General features: G+C 50.4%; 1 protein-coding gene across 1 annotated transcript in view; it reads left to right on the plus strand.

The window, feature by feature from the left end:
* MEGF6 (multiple EGF like domains 6) overlaps positions 1-20,374 on the plus strand; it is a 154,350-nt gene that overhangs the window by 77,259 nt on the left and 56,717 nt on the right. Inside the window, exon 6 of the mRNA XM_048519305.1 lies at positions 17,310-17,432. Coding sequence (XP_048375262.1) covers positions 17,310-17,432 — 123 coding nt within the window. The remainder of the gene's footprint in view (positions 1-17,309; positions 17,433-20,374) is intronic.

Raw genomic sequence — 20,374 nt, forward strand, 5'->3', positions numbered from 1 at the left:
AAGAGATCTCCTCCTCTAGGAAGGCAATCTTTATATTGTTTTGTAGCTTAAAACCAAATTGGACGATCGTTTCACTTCCTGCAGCCTGCAAAGAATGAGCTCTACTTCTGAGCTACAGATGTTTTTCAACTGGTTGCACAACTTCATTTGCTGAACTGTCTTCCATGGAATTGGGGTAGGGAATACACAGCACGGTGTTGGCTGCAGCTGCAGCTGCCACTGATGCCCACAGGTATCCCTTTCGGCTTATTCATGACCTGAATAAACCCATTCATGCTTTTGTGAAGCTTTTGGATACTCAGGTGACAAATTCCACGGAGGAGCCCTCTAGAGAAATGAATGGATTTAGAGCATCAGGGAAGCCGAAACTTTCTCTCGCTGTGTTCCCTCATAGAGCCAGTTTGAATCGAGACAGAAAAACGGAGGCTTGCATTGAACCTTATCAACGCATCAGCCTCTCCATTCTTTTACTGTTCTCCCTGTCACCAGTTCCAAAATGAATGAAATGCAGCTGCATCATCCCAATAACTGACCGATTAGACCATCCACCGAGACGGATAATCTTGTCTTTCAACAGGCTGCTTTTAAAGAGGAGTTAAGGCCTCTCCTGAGCATATCTGCTATACATGCATTGCTCCTTTTAATATGAAAGAGAACGTCTGCGAGGGATTAGTAGGGAGGTGTTTGTCCCAGTAGAATAACATTTGCATTTAATTCTGTGTTCAGGGAACACAGTGAAAAGTACAGTTGAGATTTCTGTGGGTTTCCCATGCTGGCTCGCTCCCTCGTGCAAATAGTTTGTGGCAAGAGGAGACGAAATGCAAAGCAAAATTCCATTTTCGCTTTCCAGGAATTCCGTTTTCAATCAGTGGCTGAGAAAGGGAAAAGTTTTTTTCTTTTTCTTTTACTGTCAAGTCACCTCTGACTTATGATGACCCCACAGGGTTTTGAAGGCGAGATGTTTGGAGGTGGTTTGCCACCCCTGCGTCCACATCATGACTCAAGTATTCCTTGGAGGTCAACCATCCAAATAGTAGACAGGGTCAAGGCTGAGAATATGAGAAGAAGAAGAGGAAGGGGAGGAGGAAGAGGAAGAGGGTCCTGGGTCCTGGGGAACCTTGGTGCAATTCCACAGGGCCTGTAAGATTGAGCTATTTTACTAGGCTTATGGGTGCGGCAGCTACAGTCCATCCATCCATCCATCCATCCATCCATCCATCCATCCATCCTTCCTTCCTTCCTTCCTTCCTTCCTTCCTTCCTTCCTTCCTTCCTTCCTTCCTTCCTTCCTTCCTTCCTTCCTTCCTTCCTTCCTTCCTTCCTTCCTTCCTTCCTTCCTTCCTTCCTTCCTTCCTTCCTTCCTTCCTTCCTTCCTTCTTTCCTTCTTTCCTTCTTTCCTTCCTCCCTCCCTCCCTCCCTCCCTCCCTCCCTCCCTCCTGGCTCTGGCTCTGGCTCTTGTCTGGTGCAACTCACTCCCAGTGGACATCAGGGCCCTGTGGGATATAAATAAATTCTGCAGGGCCTGTAAGGCTAAACTGTTTTGTCAGACTTACAATTGAAGAAGCCAGTCCTAAACAATAACATCTTCACCCCAAAATCTACACTCCCTCATTTCTGACCAATTAGTTTTAGGATTGTGGTGAGCGTGGGATTGTATGTGGGTAATTGTGATTAAATCGCCCTCTGTGTATTTATTGTGTATTGGACTATTTTATTTTTTTAACTTATTAATGTAATATTTGTAACCTTATAATTGTTTTTAAATATGTGTTAGCTGCCCTGAGCCCTGCCTTGGCTGGGGGGGGGGGGAGGATATTACCAAATAAATAAATACATAATAATATCCCACCTATCCCCTAAAATAAGCTGATGAGCTCTTCAACTGTTGCCTATTAAGGAAACTAGAGTGATAGGCTGGGCCTTCTTGGTGGTAGCTTTAACTTCTTCTCTGCTTTTAATATGACATGTCCTTCAAGCAGCTTGCAGAACATTAAAATACAAACACAATAAAAGGACATGAACATTAAAACTCCTCTGAAACATCCAACAAGGAAATTCAACAGTGATCTATAAAACAACTTTAGTCCAGGAGATTTAAAAGCAAATCCTGGGAAAATCAAGCAAAGATGAGACAGGACAAAATAGCAGTCTTTCACAATGTTATGGGACAAAGGCTGTATTCCTTTGGGCACTTTCCTGGGAGTAAGTTCCATTGATTAACATGGAACTTACTTCTGAGTAGAAATACTTAGGATTGCTCCCAAATTTCCCATTAATAGTTGCCCCCTGCCATTGGTCTGGCTGCGGTGATGTCACAGAATTTTCATAACCATTTGAACTGCTTAGTGGGAGTATTCAATCATGGAATATTGACAGCATCTGAATCTGCTTATGATATTATCCATACCCCAGACTTCCAGCTGGACCACGGAGCTTCTACATATATATCCCGTGGAATACTAGAGGTCACCATCCATACACACTGGTCAACAAAGGCTCCTTGTAGTCTAGGCTTGACTGGATAGCTGAAAAAGTATGGAAAATATATGTAAAATCATCACAACACTACATTTATTGCAGACCAAATGAAATGAGATATTTACTAGCCCGTTAACAAAATCTAATAAGGTGCATTTGGAAGGAAAATGAATAGTCTGACAAGGAAAAAAAAACAGCAACTGGTTGTAGGATACAGAATCAGTTCTCTGTAATTTGGGTTAGGGGTTAGGGTTAGGGAGTTAGGGTTAGGGTTAGGGTTAGAGTAACTACTGATACTCTGCATATCACCTAACCTAGTTTTCTGTGCCCCCTCTTCACCATTGAAGAATGTCAGTCAGCTAGGAGAGAACTTGATAATAGGTCAACCTTTTGCCTGGCTGGCAGGCCACCAATGGACCAGAATGGCATAGGCTTGGCAAATCAGATCAGTCTTCACCCACCTAGAACTTATTTCTCCACTATGATCTTAGATGCACAAATCACATCCCATTCACCATGGACTGGAAGAGAGGGCTGCATATCATGTGGTTAGACCTAGAGCAGTGGTGGCGAACCTATGGCACGGGTGACAGAGGTGGCACTCAGAGCCCTCTCTGTGGGTACGCAGAAACAGAATGCCCCCCCCCCCATCTAGGCTGGCCTGGGCCGCTGGGCTCGATTATAAGCATTAAACCTAAGACCTAGTTTTGGGGAAGCAGTGTAGGTAACCCTGTTAAGCGCTGTTAAACCCCACTGATTTTCATGCGAAGGACTAAAGCGCAATCCTTTACCTGGCAGTAAGCTCGGTTGCTGGCAACGGGGCTTGCTTCTGAGTAAACCCTCCTAGGGTCATGACTCACCTGTTGGAAGAGTTGCACGGTTGCTTCAAAGCAAAGCCACCGACTACCACCAAGCTTACTCCTGAGTAACGCACGCCTCGGAGCCAACCGTTTTTCTAAACTAAAACCTTAGTATTCAGGTTAAATTGCCATGTTGGCACTTTGCAATACATAAGTGGGTTTTGGGTTGCAATTTGGGCACTTGGTCTTGAAAAGGTTCGCCATCACTGACCTAGAGGCTTCAGTGAAACATTGTCCAGATGAGCCACCTGGAGTTATTTGTGGAGTTATTAAGTCCACCTCAGTAATTATGAATGGGTTTATCATGCACATGAATCATATTTAAGAGAATGGTGCTCCTGTAAGAAATCAGACAAGACTTTACAACTTTTACTGAAAAAGTGGTCTTAATAACTCCTCAAAAAGGGGGAGAAAATATGTGGACCATATTTGTCTGAGAGACCACAGATTTCCTGTGATCAGTGGTCTACTCACTTATTTACACTGCTTACACTGTTACACTGCAAATGTAATGCAGTGGTTAAGAGCGGATGGATTCGAATTTGGAGAACTGGGTTGGATTCCCCACTCCTCCACCTGAGTGACAGAGGCTTATCTGGTGATCCAGATGTGTTTGCGTACTGCTACATTCCTGCTGGGTGACCTTGGGCTAGTCATAGTTCTCTCTGAACTCTCTCAGCCCCACCTACCCCACAAGGTGTCTGTTGTGGGGAGAGGAAGGAAAAGGAACTTGTAGGGCACTATGAGCCTCCTTACAGGAGAGAAAGGTGGGATATAAATCCAAACTCCTCCTCCTCCTTTTCTTCTATTGTTTATATGTCACTTGCTTGCACTGGGACATTAAATGGCCATGACATTTGTTGGACTATATTTAAGGTGATATTGAGCATTATTGTAGCCCAGGGGTGGGCAATTATTTTTTCCATGGGGCCGCATAAGAAACAGAAAATATTGTGGAGGGCCGGGCCAAAAGGCATGGGGGCAAGGCGCTTTTGAAAGCCCTGCAGAAGCTGGCAGCCATGGCAACCGGCTTCTGCGGGGCTTTCAAAGGCGCCTCGCTCCCCAGCACGGCAGGGGGGGGCAGTCAGGGCCATCCGGTGGGCCGGATGTGGCCCGCGGGCCGTATAATGCCCAGGTCTGGGCTAGACTATACCTATTTTTGCGTTGCCTTGTTTTGCTGATTCAGGATCAGGCCGCTTCACAGGTGTTCATGTGTAACATGCCCTTGTTCTCTTGGTCTCTGGTTTCTACATTAGATAATCCAACCAGCCCGCTTGACAAGGCGGTCGGAAGGATTGTGGCAATCACGTGTACGAAGCGGGTCCAAGTGCTCCAAATGCACAATATAAATGCTAGCCATTGTTATCCATTAGTAGGAAATCGGGTGTGAATTGGCCTTTTGGGGTTTTGAAATATGCGTTCTGTTTGTGTAACCTTTTATTACTCCTGAAGGAAGAAACCTCCTTGCTATTTCATTGTGTGCGCATGAGGGAGAAAGACAGAAATGCACTTTTTTTTTGGAATAGAAGCATCTAAAGCAGGGCTTTCCAAAATCTGGTGTTGATTTAACCCTCCCTCCCCCGCCCCCCCGGCTTCCCCCTCATTCTCCTATTTTCTTTCATTGTTAACATGGCCAATTTTAGAATCCACTTTGGCCCGCAGCCAGGTCCTCAATTATTACTCCAGACCCCGTTGGCCAGAACGACTACTATCGTTACTATTTTCTTTTGGGGGAGGGGGTTTCCTTTTGCTTCTTGCGTACAGTTCGGTGTGTGTGTATGTGTATGTGTATGCTTGTGTGTGTGTGTATATGAGGAATGTAGTGTCACACAAATTTTGGCTCAGGGCCCCGCAAACAGAGGCAAAGAAGGAGCCGGAGAATGTGTGTGAGTCCTGCTGTGGGTGGAGAAGGGAGACCCGTTCTCTGGGCTTGGCCTTTACCTGCAGGGGGCGGACTGAAAGCTGAGAGCTTTTTAAAAAGTGTGGGAGGGCTGCAGGGGAAAGTTCAGCCTCCCAGGGACATGTGTTGGGAGGAAGCGGGAGCTCTTGTTTTCCGACGGCACGCTGCACACCGGAGCATCTTCTCCAGGCAGCTATGCCTCTTTGCGCAGCTTGAGCCGCAAACAAGTAACTGAGACGCCCGGGCGGGAAAGCGGTAGCCAGTCTTCTTGGCATTCCTCCCCAGGCTTTTGCAGCCCTGCCTTCCCTTTGGCTGAGTCTGGCTTCGCTTTGCACCCCCTTTAATTCTGGTTACGTCGCAGCATTATGGGACAGGGGTTGAAACAGCTGGGGGTTGCCCTCTGGTGGGTCGGCATTCTTCAGGGCGTCTCTGGAGCTTCCAGCCTTCACTACCGTTACCTGTGGAGAAACTGCTACCCGTGTTACTTGGGCCACACAGGATATGACCATTCTGCGCTGAGGCCAGGTACGTGGAGACTGCTTTATTCCCAACCGCAATGGCATGTTTGGCTAGCAATATCAGAGGAGAATGTAATGCATTAATGATACTTTTTCTTTTCTTTTCCAAGTTTTTGGAAGGATAACCTCCTTCTGGGAAAAGAATGCCCCCATCACCCTTGTGGGGGCATAGTAGGTGTACAAATCTTCATATAAATCCTCAATGCTGTATTATTACTAATCGAAATTCTCTAATTATTCATAAGTTGTGGCTTCTGTTGTTACTAATTTTTCAGTTCCCAGTATCGTTATCTTTAATAACATACCTTAGTTTCATGGCTGATCTGCAACAGTTGTGAAGTATGATTTGATGCCAGTCAGGGATGAGAACAGATGAAGTTGCCTTAAACTGGATCTGACCATTGGTCCAGCTGTCTACTCTGAGTGGCAGCCCCTTGTCAAAGTCTCATGCAAGTCTTTGGTGCTGATGCCAGAGATCCTTTTAACAGGAGACGCAGAGGTTCGAACCTGGGACTTTCTGGATGCTATGCTGTTCCTAAGCTTGCGTAGAGGGCTGGCTCTCAGACTGAGTCAGATTCATTGCCTTTCTCAGCTCTGAAAATTGAGAATCTTTAATCGAGAAATGCTGGAGGTTTTGAAACTGAACCATTTTGCATGGAAGCGTTCATTCTGTCACCGAAGTCTGAGCCTTCTAGGCATGTAATTCCACTCAGCCCTACTTCTCACTTGGAAAAAAAAAGTTGATTCCCATCTTTCTTCCTTATTTTTAAGTTTTCACTCTCTGTCTTGCTGTACCTGGCCAGATAAGAAAAGTAGCCCAGCAATGTTTCCTGTTTCTGGGCACTTTTAGCTTTTTTCCTTTTTTTTAAACGTTGTGATTCATTTTGTATGGTTTTCTGTCTTTTCTGGTCTGAGGCCCTTTTAACTGGAGAAGCCAATTTAAGGCAGCTTTATCTGTTCCTATGCCTGCTTTCACTGGCATCAGGAGATGTCAGAATATGTGCTGAAAATGTAACGGCATAGTCAGGTATATCATATAGCCAGAACTCTCTACATGCATTCTTCCCGTGGAGCGAGCTAGTAAGCTACTACCAATCTGTCTGGCCTCTTGGATCCCAGTCCTTAAGCTTGCCCTTCTATATCTGTGTTCTCAGAACGTGCATCTTTTAAGAAAAAAAGATATTTGTTTTGAAATGTTAAAAACTGTGGGGGGAGGTGGCTTAGTGACATCACGGATTTCAGCCAATCAATGCTGTGCGCAGCTGGCTTCTACTGCGGCCACACAGAAACGCATTCTGAACTCCAACCATGTGAGAAAAGGGTACATCTGAACAAAACAACATGAGAGCTGTCCTGCAGCAGATGTGCTGCTCAAATTGCATGCACCCTTAATTGCATGCAGCCTTAGTTATGCTAAGCAGAGCTGTTGGCAAATCGCGGAAGATGTCACTTTCAGGGTCAGCAAATAGAATTACTGTCCTGCTTTCTTTCCTTGGGGAGCTGGTAGGATTTTTGCTTAAACCATTAACTGAATAGACGCCTACTTCCCCCAAATCTCGATCTGATCGGACAATGCCTTTTGTAACATGAATCGTGTAAAGATAGGAAGATTTTGAATCGGATAGGATTCTTCTTCTGGGAGGTCACTTTTCTGTCCTAAATGATTTCTTCTCACCGGTGGGAATTTTGCATATTCAGGTGAGGCTAAAGGGGTATTATCTACCCTGCACATTTTAATAGTTTTTGTACCAGTGTTACCAGTTAACCCTTAAGAGTCATGAGAAACATAGTTTGGTGAAGGTGCTGATAATTCTCATACTGTTTTCCACTGAAAGATCTAAGTCAAATTGTAACTTCATCTGCACCATGCTGGACCATCTTTGTTTTAGAATGCTCCATGGACGGTCCAGCTCTGGGCGGTTACAATTTGACTTAGATCTTTCGGTGGAAAAGAGTATAGCTCTGTTCACAGGAGTTCTGGTCCCAGGTTTCCCTGGGGAAAGGAATTATTATTTTACGGGCTTTAAGGGCCAAATAAACATATTTTTGGAGAGCTGGTATCACTCTGTCATGGTGAATAGCCACGTGGGACGATTTAAGCCAGGGTATTGGGTTTTTACCCTTCCAGCCATTTCTGCACCCTCAAATCTGATGTTTACTTTGTGGGGTAAATGTACTGTTTATTCATGGTCCAAATCCCAGCTTTGGATTGCATGTGCTGGATTTGAGAAACAGTACAAAGGGGGAAAATTAACACCCCCCTAGTGCTATGGACCCAATCCAAAAAAACCACTCTTGGCTTCTTTTAAAGAAGAACTCCTGAGTAGTCTAATCTCATTTAGGTAGGCCTTTAATCTACAGTACAAAGGAGGAGGACCATCGCTTTTCTGTACGCCTTGATGGATTCTGTATCTGGATAGGGACTCTAGAAGGGTTCACAAATTACAGAAAATTATTTAAATGAATGCCCAAGTTGTTCAGAATCCAGAATTATTGGACATCCATTTTGTTTTATTTAAATAGGTTTCAGAAAGGCAGTGGCAGGATCTGAGCAGCTGCAGCTAAGAAAATGGGAAAGCATTTTACGTGGGTTAGTGTCTGGAAGGCCTTTTATTGTTTTTGGTTCCAAAAGTCCCGTAGGAGTGTTGGCAGCTAGTGTTGGGGGCACCGTGCCAACTGTGCCAACCAGCAAGCCATCCGCTTCCACCACTCCCGTCCAGTAGAGGTGGGGGGAGGAAAGAACCCACTCTTCTCTAGCATAAATGGACTCCATTCAAGTGGAAACAAATGTTTAAAAAGCAACTATTTAGAATACAAAAGCGACCCCCTCCCGTACACAAACACATACGATCTACTCCTCAATGAATTACAAGCAGCCACATATGATCTGGACCAATTTCCCAAGAAGGAAAGGCTGAAATATTTGAGCCTTTTGTGTTCTAGAAAAAGGGCAATAGAGGTTTATAAGATTGTGAATGGTGTGCAGAGGGTGGTTGAGGATCCCCCCCCCCCCAATGTCATCACATAAGATTTGGGGTTACCCAGTGAAACTAATTGGCAGTGGATTCAGGACAGCTGAAAGAAAGGCCTTCATTTCCTGGAATATAATTAACTGATGGAATTTACTGCCACCACATAGTAGTGGCTCCTGATGGGATTCTTTCCTAAGGTCTGTTTATTTAGAATTTTTAAATTCCGTCTTTTCAGATATTAAGGTGACAGAGCAGCCAAACTCAAGGTGCACAAATTTCACAATGGCTGTTAGCCACAACAATTAAATGGAACCTGCATGTTCAAAGGCAGTGAATCTCTGATTGTCAGTTGTTGTGGTCATGGGGATATAGAAGAAGAAGAGGAGTTTGGATTTGTATCCCACCTTTCTGTCCTGCAAGGAGACTCAGAGGGGTTTTCAATCTCCTTTTCCTACCCCCCTGCCACAACAAACACCCTGTGAGGAAAGGGGCAAGCCTACCTCCTGGAGAAGAAAATTCTTCAATGTAAGGTTGGCTGCTGAGTAGTAGAAGAATTTATATCCCACCTTGGATTTATATCCCACATTTCTGTCCTGTAAGGAGACTCAAGGTGGCTTACAAGTTCCTTTCCCCTCCTCTCCTCACAACAGGCACCTTGTGAGGCAGGTGGGGTTGAGAGAGCTCCGAAGAATTATGACTAGCCCAAGGTCACCCAGCAGGAATGTAGGAGTGTGGAAACACATCTGGTTCACCAGATAAGCCTCTGCCACTCAGGTGGAGGAGTGGGGAATCAAACCCAGTTCTCCAGATTAGAATCCACCTGCTCTTAACGACTATACTACACTGGTTTACACACTCACGATTTTGTTCCATAGAGCAGGGCAGGCCCAGAGGTACTGTGTAACCTGGGGCTGATGGTGCATTCCCTTCTAGCCTTGAGCACATTTTGTGTTTAAATTTGCAAGGTTCCTGGTTTGAGCCTTGCAGTCACTGTCACCAGCAATGATCCTAAAGTCACTTTTTGGCTCGCCAGGTTTAATGTTATGCCTTCTGCCTTGTTGCATGGCAGATTTAATAAGCAAGAAAAGGCTAAAAGATTGTGCCCATGTAACGACGGCTCAGTTGAATCTCTGGCCCACCAATTACTACACTGTCTCAGATTCAAGGAAATCAGATCCAAGTATGTGAATCTCACTCCTTTACATTTACCCCATCTCCCCGATTTAATTAGATTACACTACTTGTTGGACAACCCTGATCCTTCTCTCTGTATGACAGTGGCAGACTTTCTCCTGGAAATTACCAAACGCCAGTAGATTTCCTTCGACCTAACGTTTATTTCCTGTATTGTATATGCTTTTTAATCCGTTTTTTATTATTGTTGTACTGTTGTCCATGCCAATAAAGGCTTGCTTCTGAAGTCACTTTTTGGGATCTTCAAATCCTGGTGTAGATCCTGTTCTAGACTCAGGGTGATACCCTCTCCTGAGCCTCCTCAGCCCGTATTCCCTGCCAAAACCCCAAGGCGGAGGACACATTTCACCTCTGAACCTATACAAAAAGTGAGATTCCACTGATCTGAAAGGGTTGATTAAGAATCACTAGATGTCTTGGCGCAATCAGATTTGAGGGCCAGAACACAGTTCCCCAGGTTCCGTGCAAGTGAGGACTACGTGTTCAGTGCTGAAAAAAAAACATCGGTTGCCAGGGTGTGACCGGGACATTGTGGTGCGAACTTTCTGCATTTGTCAGACACCTTCGCAGGCAGCCTGTAAGCCAAAGAATTTGCACTAAGCCCGTTTAGTCAAAAGACGTTGATCAACATGACTAATCTGGTTTAAGGGCATTTTCCGTGCCCCCGTGTAGGAAAAAAATCACTTTAATTATCACCTGGCATATCATTGCTGCTCAAGTCCATTCTGATTTCCTCCGTTTACAAGTGTCAAAATATTCCCATGCTCACTTTTCTCTCCCCCTCAATGCTGAACGGTGATAGCTCCATGTGGACAAAGCCCATGAAAATGAATCTTTCCCGAAAGTTTGCAAAACATTGCGCAAATGGTTTAAACGTTTTGTGTGGATTGTGGATTAAGGGCAAACATAGTTTGACTATAAATTTTGAATGCGGGTTTGCAGAAATCATAATTTGCTTGCATTTTCTATCTGTTTTAAAAGAGGCAAATTAGGTTTGGGTTATGAAATCCCTTTAAGGCCCTACTCTTTTTAATAGTCTGCTTCTGTTTTTATGGATAGTTTTTATGCTGCTTATGTTCGGTGTCTTGTATTTTCAATTGTGAATCACCTCGCACAGGACTCTGAAGAGGCAGCGTAGAAACATTCCGCATAAATAAGGGTTATGGCTCAGCCTGGTCTAGGTGAGGTCCTCTGGGAGGAAGACTCAGATGGAGAGGAGGGGGCAGTTTGGGTTCCAGATCCCCAGACACCGCCTTTAAATGCAGAGCCTGACCAGTCACTGACCTGTAGGACCAGGTCTAGAGGCTCTGGCAGAACATGTAAGCAAGGATCCACAACCAGGTCCAAGCTCTGAGATTCCCCAGCCAGGTCTAGCTCTGAGAATTTTCAGCCTCTTCACAATGAGCCAGAAGGGACCCTGCCAGCCCCGTCACCCACCACCCTCTGTCTCCAGAGCCCCAGGAGCAACGCAGGAGGAGGCTGCGTGCTAGGTTACAGCAGAGGAGATGCAGCAGCAGGTTAGCAGCCATGGGACAAGCTGACTTGGATGCTAAGTCCTTATAGGAGCCAGACTAAAGTTACCCCGCTGAAAGAGGTTATTGCACTAGGGCCGTGGTGGTGAACCTTTGGCACTCCAGATGTTATGGACTACAATTCCCATCAGCCCCTGCCAGCATGGCCAATTGGCCATATTGGCAGGGGCTGATGGGAATTGTAGTCTATAACATCTGGAGTGCCAAAGGCTCACCACCACTGCACTAGGGAATGGGAGGCTGGCTATAAAAGAGAGATGGCAGCAACGTTGTGCTTCAGTTTGCAGGTCATTGTCTCCGTTCCTAGCCTTGTGTACTCATTAAACAACTGCACCCGCTGAATCACTGTGTCCGGACTGTCTGTTGGTTCTTGAGGGCCGGTCTAGGACAATAAGTAAATAAATAAAATACTTCAAAAGGGTGATGTTTCTCAAGCTTCCCATGTACCAAGCTCGGGGGAAGGGCTCTTATCCCAGCATGGCCATGGGAAAGCGGGGAGACCTAGTTTTAAAAAGTTTTTCAGGTGATGTTTTTCAGTTCCTTTGGCCCTGCAAATGCACGTCCGACTTCACGCAGGGCTCTTTGTCAACCGAGGGCAGCGGGACTTGGACCCAAGCCCAAAATGACCCTTCTCATTAGTCACAAGCGCAGTTTTGGGACACAGAGTGACTTTAGCTCAGCAGTAGCCTGGGTGTCTCCGGCAAGGAACATGTTTGCTCATCACCAGCCTTTCTCCTGCTGGCAGGAAATGTCTTTTGTCTCACCTCTCTGCCGCTGCCAATTTCTTCAGTGTTTTGCTCTCCGGGCGAGAAGCCAAGTTGACGGAGGACATTTCTGAAGGCGGCAAAACATAAAACTGGGTTCCAAAAAAACAGCACACAATACACTTTCAGGGCTTTGAAAACCACTCCGATCTCATCATCTCCCATTTCCACACCGCTGAAACAAAACAAAATGGGAACACAAAAATTGGGCAAGGGGAAACAGCCAGATCTTCACATTCCTGATTCTGCAGGCCGATTATATTACAAGTGTTGGGACCCTGTTCTGGAAAAGGGCGGTTTTCTACCCTTTCTCTCATTTTGTTTAGTTAGGGGATTTAAAACCCCACTTCTCTGCTAAGAATAGTACTGAAAGTGGCTTAAGGGTGAAACAGAGAAGGTGATACAAAGACCTACAAGCAAACAAAAAGCTAGCAGGAAGGCACCAGCAATTAACAGAGGATGTCATGAAAAGCCCCAGTAAAATCCCAATTGACTGAGTGAAACCAGCAATCAGCGCTGAGGGTCGATGCCAAAAGTCACAGGATGTCAGGAAAGAGACTGAATGAATGGCCTCTAAATGCCCTCTGCAATGACATAGTATTTACAGACCTCCCCAAAGCCAAGATGGTTTTTCTTGAGGCAGGGAGTTCCAAAGCCTAGAGGCCGTGTCCTACATTCCTGACTATGCATAAAGAGTCTATATATGTATAACTGCCTGTTTGGAGGCTATGCAGAGAGCTTCTGATGAGCATGGGGAGGAGGAAACAGCATGCCTTGGCCTTTCCCTCCCTTCGCCAAGTTCGTTGAATGTCGGATTAGAACCAGAGGTGGGATCCAGCAGGTTCTCACAGGTTCTCGAGAGTAGGTTACTAATTATTTGTGTGTGCTGAGAGGGGGTTACTAATTGGTGATTTTGCCATGTGATTTTTGCCTTAGTTACGCCCTCCACTCAGCAGTAGCGCGCAGAACTTGAAGCAGTCTAGCAGGAGGTGCACCGGCGTGCGTGGCAGCCTGCACCTGCGTGCATTCGTTTCCCGCCCAAGGACCGGCGCAGCGGCTGCATCCTTGCCACAGCCCCTCCCAGGAACGCCCCACCCCGGAATGCCCAGCCACGCCCCTGTCATGCCCCCCCAGCCCCATTGGCACTACGCCACAGTTTGAATCCCACCACCATGGGAACCTGTTACTAAAATGTTTGGATCCCACCCCTGAGTAGAACTGTAGAAGTTTTCTGTTATATTGCCTCAAAACCAGTCATAAACATAGCAAAATTAGGGCTTCTACCTGGGAGTGAAAGGCCAAGGGCATTACGTCTCATAGAATCCTGTGCTAACCACACTGACACCTATATCCTTCTGAACTGGAGATATCAAGAATCGAACCTGGGACCTTCTGCATACAACACACACATTTTACTAAGCTAGGGCCTTCAGGTTGAGAAGAACCTCCTCCAAACAATCCATATAGGGCTGCTGAAATGAATGGGGCAATCTATCACCATTTCTGCAGGCTCCCCTACTGCCTGCACAGCAGACTCCAGGAACAGTGAGCAGCAGAGTGGCGACAGGGTGCACTCCTAGGTCAAGGATGTAACTCTGGCCCCTTCAGCTCATGCAAAATCCTGTACTTTCAATCTGCTTTCACAATTGTTTGCAAGTGAATTTTGCTATTTCGCGCAGTAAAATCCAGCTGCAAAGTGCACTGAAAGTGGATTGAAAGTGCATTGTTCTGCATGTGTGGAAGGGACCTCTGTCAAACTTTGCATGGCTTGGATCCATCAAAAGATTTTTGTAGTGAAAGTCCCACATGTCAAGTGTGCCCTTCTTGTCTTCTTCCCTCCACTGCAGAACCCAAAAGCCCCCCCCCCCGAACCACCACTTAAGGGGGCATTTTGGGACGTGGTAGTGGAAGGTAAGAAAGTCGTGCTCCATTGACAGAAATGCTTCAGTGGACCCACGTCTTTATCCTCATGTCTGTTCCCCGTGGTTCTAATTTTTCTGTGCTTAAAGAACCTAACCAGGAGCACGGAAAGATCCCACACGGACACACCCTTGAATGTTCAGCGGGATGTAACATGTTGCCAGGAAGGCCTAGGCTGCTCAGCGTTAGAAGTGTTGAAAGAACAATCGTTCCTCGAAGGCAGACGTCAACATGAAGCTGGCAAGGAATGAGGCTTGATTCTGGCCCCAATAATTTCAGAAGCAGGAAGGAAATAACTGATAAGGTTTGACCAAATGTGTTTGACTGTGGATGCCTTTTTAGTGCTTGACATTAAAAGTTTTGGCACCACTTAGCAGAAAACTGGTATCTTGTTTCAGTTCCTTAAACGGGGATTTGCATCTAAAGCAGGGGTGTCCAACCTAGGGTGCTTCAGATGTGCATGGACTACAATCCCCATGCTGGCAGGGCTGATGGGAATTGTAGTCAACAACAACAAATACAAAACCTTTAATGGCATATAAGGGAATTGTAGTCCATGAACATCTGGAGCACCCTAGGTTGGACACCCCTAATCTAAAGGATTTACCTTATGCATTCCTAAAACTACCTGCCCAAAGAAGCAAAGAAAGAGATTTATACAGATGGCTTGGTGCCCACAGACAAACTGCTGTAGGATAACTCCCAGAGAAAAAGTGACAAAATTCCTCTTGTGATCATTTACAGCTCTTTGCTAAATCAGCTATCTCTGAACATGCTCAAGCTATGCCTCGGTCTGGATGATGTTTCTCATCCACAAGCAGAATTACAGGCTGGACCCCTTGCATTTCTTGGGCTTCTATCTCCACAGTTCACAGATCTTTCCACCCTCTCTGCTGGGTATAAATTCCACTTAGCATGATTTGACTTCAGGCATCTGACAAGGTGGACTCTCTAGACCAGTGGTTCTCAACCTGGGGGTCGGGACCCCTTTGGGGGTCGAACGTCCCTTTCACAGGGGTCGCCTAAGGCCTTTTCCCCACTTACCCTTGTTGGAGGGTTGCTGCGCGCAATTCCCAGCGCGCGCAATTCCTGGCGTGTGCCCCGGCTTCCCCACGACCCCGCGCTCTGCACGGGGTCATCAAAAGGCGCCATTTGAAAAGGCGCCAGGAATTACGCCCGCTGAGGGGGCGTGGGAGAGGCAGCGTCGGTGCGGCTGCGTTCTCGCTGCCCCTGAAGTGGGGAGTGCAGCTGGACCCCGCGCTACTTCAGGAGAGTAGCGCGGGGCTTAAGGTAAGTGGGGAAAGGGCCTAAGACTCTCTGCATCAGTGTTCTCCATCTGTCAAATGGATAAATGTTAGGGTTGGGGGTCATCACAACATGAGGAACTGTATTAAAGGCTCGCGGCATTAGGAAGGTTGAGAACCACTGCTCTAGACCACAAGGACTTTGGGTTCACTCTGTGTGTTAGTCGTTGAGATGCCTCAGTGCTCCTCTTTGCACTGCTGATCCACTGCTCATCCCAGGCTACTGGCGTCCTCCTCATTTCAACACTGTGTTGTCTGGACATACAATGCTGTTTTTTTTTTAAATCAGGGGGATTTAAACCTCTTGTTCTTTGTTTGATTGTTTTGTACTTTTCAGATTTTTCTGCAAACTTGGGGAGTGCCAAGAAATATTTTTTTGGCATATGTCCCCTATCTGCAGATTTAAGTATCCGCACGCAGGGGCCCACTTGAGAGTTAGATATATCGTTAGTGTAAAAGATGGGGGTGAAGGAGATACATGAGAAAATGATGAGAGGGTTATCATTGGAAACTTCAGCTTTTGTTTATTTGGCAGTGGGGTTAGGAGTTAGTGTTAAATGCCTTATGGAGAGCTGGTGTAGTGGAGCGGCAAATGTAGATATGCATTCGTTTCTCCAAATGTCTGTTTTTCTAGATGGTATCAAAATATTTCTCATTCCAACAAAAGTGCTTTGCAAATAGAAAACAAGAACTGATTTGATAGATTAGGTTTGAGTTTTAAAATGTTAAATATATGATTGCCTTTTCTTATGTTGCCTTGATGTTATCATTTTGCTGGCTTTGGTGGTTTTGCGTATTGGCTTTGAAACATGTTTTGGCTTTCTGTTCAGTTGGCCGTTTTAATTTTTACTAGAGCTGGTCTGAACTATTTTACGAGTTGTTTCATCAGTTTTATTTTTATGTTGTGAGCTGTTATTTTAAGTGTTCTGGTTTTATGACTGATTGCCTGATATTGTCGCTAGCTGCCTGAGCAGTGTGTCAGTGACATGACATGATGCTGGACTTTATTGTCTTAAATGTCCAGGATTCTGGAAACTACAGTTCCCAGAAGACACTGGGGGATAGAAATGGAGGAATAAAAATCCCGGCAAACTGGGTGGAGCTCACCCATCTTTAGATATAACCTGTATTTTCCCTCCTAACCTCTCAAGCCAGAGTAGTCAAATCCCCTGACTTTCATTCTCAAATCCAGCCCTGCTGGTACCACTATACTGCAAGTGCATTTGCTCAGGAGAAGGAGCAAGTCAATGAAATGAATAAAGGATGGATGCAGGGTTGCCAGCCCCAGGTTGGAAAAATCCTGGAGATTTGAGGGCAGTGCCTAGGGAAGGAAGCCAGTTCAACAGAGATGTGGTACCATAGAGTCAAACCTCCAAAGCAAACTAACTTCTTCTTCTTCTTCTTCTTCTTCTTCTTCTTCTTCTTCTTCTTCTTCTTCTTCTTCTTCTTCTTCTTCTTCTTCTTCTTCTTCTTCTTCTTCTTCTTCTTCTTCTTCTTCTTCTTCTTCTTCTTCTTCTTCTTCTTCTTCTTCTTCTTCTTCTTCTTCTTCTTCTTCTTCTTCTTCTTCTTCTTCTTCTTCTTCTTCTTCTTCTTCTACTACTACTACTATGTTTCCATGCCTGATTTGTTCCTGATGGAGCTAGCCCTGGAATCTTCGAAACTGTTTTTCTTGGTCGCTTGCTTAAGGGTGCAAGCCACTCCTGGTGATTCAAGATGCTTTCCCAGTTGCTCACTTGGTTTGATGAGGAGGGATGTGGTTATTTAGTTCCCTCTTGAGTCACGCTTCTGGTGAGGAGCTGGCCAGCAGAAGTGCTGAGTTTAGCCTTCTCTCGTGCCCACCGCTCTGAATGTTTCCACTTCTCTTCCAGATGTTGACGAGTGCCAAGTTCACAACGGGGGCTGCCAGCACAGATGTGTGAACACTCTGGGGTCCTATTATTGCGAGTGCAAGCCAGGATCGCGCCTTCACACAGATGGCAGGACCTGTCTCGGTAAGGCTCGGTAAATGTAGAATTGCATCCCTTTCTGACCTCTTCCAGGCCACACACGGCTGGAAATAGAATGCCAACCAGAGAGATCTTACCTGTTGCTGCTTAACATTATCTGCTGAATGATGCTATGTTTACTAAGAGGAAGACAAAGACGAGTTTATATTTATACCCCTCCCCTTTCTCTCCTGTAAGGAGACTCATAGGAGCTTACAAACTCCTTTCTTTTCCTCTCCCCACAATAGACACCTTATTGTAACTCATCAAATTGGTGTGTCTGGCATACTAGAACTGTGCATATGGCAAGCATGAACTGCCTGCAATGTTGTCTGGACGGGGGAATGCAGTTTTGGCATGCATGAACCAGAACTTTGGAAAAATCGGTAGTCAGCTTGTGCATACCAAAACTGGGCATGCATGCAAAAGATGTACATTCCTTTATTCAAGCGTGGCAGCTATGTGTATTGGGAGAATCATGGGTAATGCATGCTCATGGAACATGCTGTGTCTGACATTCTATTTTGTGTGGGCTTCAAGGTTTATTGGTCTAGGAAACAAAGCATGCTAAACTTGAAACTGGCTTTAAATTAAAAAGTTGTGTATAAGAAGGTGAAGTGCATCAAAGCACATTGGATGACTTTTGGGGAACAGGAGAAACTGTCCTCAAGGGATAGCCCCTAATATATTCTTGTCTTGATTCAGACACCTTGACATAACGATTTACTTTCTAACCCCAGTTTTTGAACTCAAGTCTTGGGCCCCCTCTTCACGTGCAGAATCATGCACTTTCAATCCACTTCCACAATTTGGGTGCTGTGTGGTTTCCGCGCTGTATGGCCGTGTTCTAGCAGCATTCTCTCCTGACGTTTCGCCTGCATCTGTGGCTGGCATCTTCAGAGGATCTGGGGGGGGGGGGTGGGAGAGGGGGGGGGAGGGGGAGGGGGGGGGTGGGGGGGGGGGGGGGTGGGGGGGGGGGGGGGGGGGGGGGGGGGGGGTTGTGGGGGGTGGGGGGGTTGGGGGGGGGGGGGGGTGAGGGGGGGGGGGGTGTGGGGGGGGGGGGGGGTGGGGGGGGTGGGGGGTGGGGGGGGGGGGGGGTGGGGGGGGTGGGGGGTGGGGGGGGGGGGGGGTGGGGGGGGGGGGGGGTGGGGGGGGGGGGGGGTGGGGGGGGGGGGGGGTGGGGGGGGGGGGGGGTGGGGGGGGGGGGGGGTGGGGGGGGGGGGGGGTGGGGGGGGGGGGGGGTGGGGGGGGGGGGGGGTGGGGGGGGGGGGGGGTGGGGGGGGGGGGGGGTGGGGGGGGGGGGGGGTGGGGGGGGGGGGGGGTGGGGGGGGGGGGGGGTGGGGGGGGGGGGGGGTGGGGGGGGGGGGGGGTGGGGGGGGGGGGGGGTGGGGGGGGGGGGGGGTGGGGGGGGGGGGGGGTGGGGGGGGGGGGGGGTGGGGGGGGGGGGGGGTGGGGGGGGGGGGGGGTGGGGGGGGGGGGGGGTGGGGGGGGGGGGGGGTGGGGGGGGGGGGGGGTGGGGGGGGGGGGGGGTGGGGGGGGGGGGGGGTGGGGGGGGGGGGGGGTGGGGGGGGGGGGGGGTGGGGGGGGGGGGGGGTGGGGGGGGGGGGGGGTGGGGGGGGGGGGGGGTGGGGGGGGGGGGGGGTGGGGGGGGGGGGGGGTGGGGGGGGGGGGGGGTGGGGGGGGGGGGGGGTGGGGGGGGGGGGGGGTGGGGGGGGGGGGGGGTGGGGGGGGGGGGGGGTGGGGGGGGGGGGGGGTGGGGGGGGGGGGGGGTGGGGGGGGGGGGGGGTGGGGGGGGGGGGGGGTGGGGGGGGGGGGGGGTGGGGGGGGGGGGGGGTGGGGGGGGGGGGGGGTGGGGGGGGGGGGGGGTGGGGGGGGGGGGGGGTGGGGGGGGGGGGGGGTGGGGGGGGGGGGGGGTGGGGGGGGGGGGGGGTGGGGGGGGGGGGGGGTGGGGGGGGGGGGGGGTGGGGGGGGGGGGGGGTGGGGGGGGGGGGGGGTGGGGGGGGGGGGGGGTGGGGGGGGGGGGGGGTGGGGGGGGGGGGGGGTGGGGGGGGGGGGGGGTGGGGGGGGGGGGGGGTGGGGGGGGGGGGGGGTGGGGGGGGGGGGGGGTGGGGGGGGGGGGGGGTGGGGGGGGGGGGGGGTGGGGGGGGGGGGGGGTGGGGGGGGGGGGGGGTGGGGGGGGGGGGGGGTGGGGGGGGGGGGGGGTGGGGGGGGGGGGGGGTGGGGGGGGGGGGGGGTGGGGGGGGGGGGGGGTGGGGGGGGGGGGGGGTGGGGGGGGGGGGGGGTGGGGGGGGGGGGGGGTGGGGGGGGGGGGGGGTGGGGGGGGGGGGGGGTGGGGGGGGGGGGGGGTGGGGGGGGGGGGGGGTGGGGGGGGGGGGGGGTGGGGGGGGGGGGGGGTGGGGGGGGGGGGGGGTGGGGGGGGGGGGGGGTGGGGGGGGGGGGGGGTGGGGGGGGGGGGGGGTGGGGGGGGGGGGGGGTGGGGGGGGGGGGGGGTGGGGGGGGGGGGGGGTGGGGGGGGGGGGGGGTGGGGGGGGGGGGGGGTGGGGGGGGGGGGGGGTGGGGGGGGGGGGGGGTGGGGGGGGGGGGGGGTGGGGGGGGGGGGGGGTGGGGGGGGGGGGGGGTGGGGGGGGGGGGGGGTGGGGGGGGGGGGGGGTGGGGGGGGGGGGGGGTGGGGGGGGGGGGGGGTGGGGGGGGGGGGGGGTGGGGGGGGGGGGGGGTGGGGGGGGGGGGGGGTGGGGGGGGGGGGGGGTGGGGGGGGGGGGGGGTGGGGGGGGGGGGGGGTGGGGGGGGGGGGGGGTGGGGGGGGGGGGGGGTGGGGGGGGGGGGGGGTGGGGGGGGGGGGGGGTGGGGGGGGGGGGGGGTGGGGGGGGGGGGGGGTGGGGGGGGGGGGGGGTGGGGGGGGGGGGGGGTGGGGGGGGGGGGGGGTGGGGGGGGGGGGGGGTGGGGGGGGG

This window comes from Sphaerodactylus townsendi, linkage group LG16 (assembly GCF_021028975.2).
Source record: "Sphaerodactylus townsendi isolate TG3544 linkage group LG16, MPM_Stown_v2.3, whole genome shotgun sequence".
Lineage (NCBI taxonomy): Eukaryota > Metazoa > Chordata > Lepidosauria > Squamata > Sphaerodactylidae > Sphaerodactylus > Sphaerodactylus townsendi.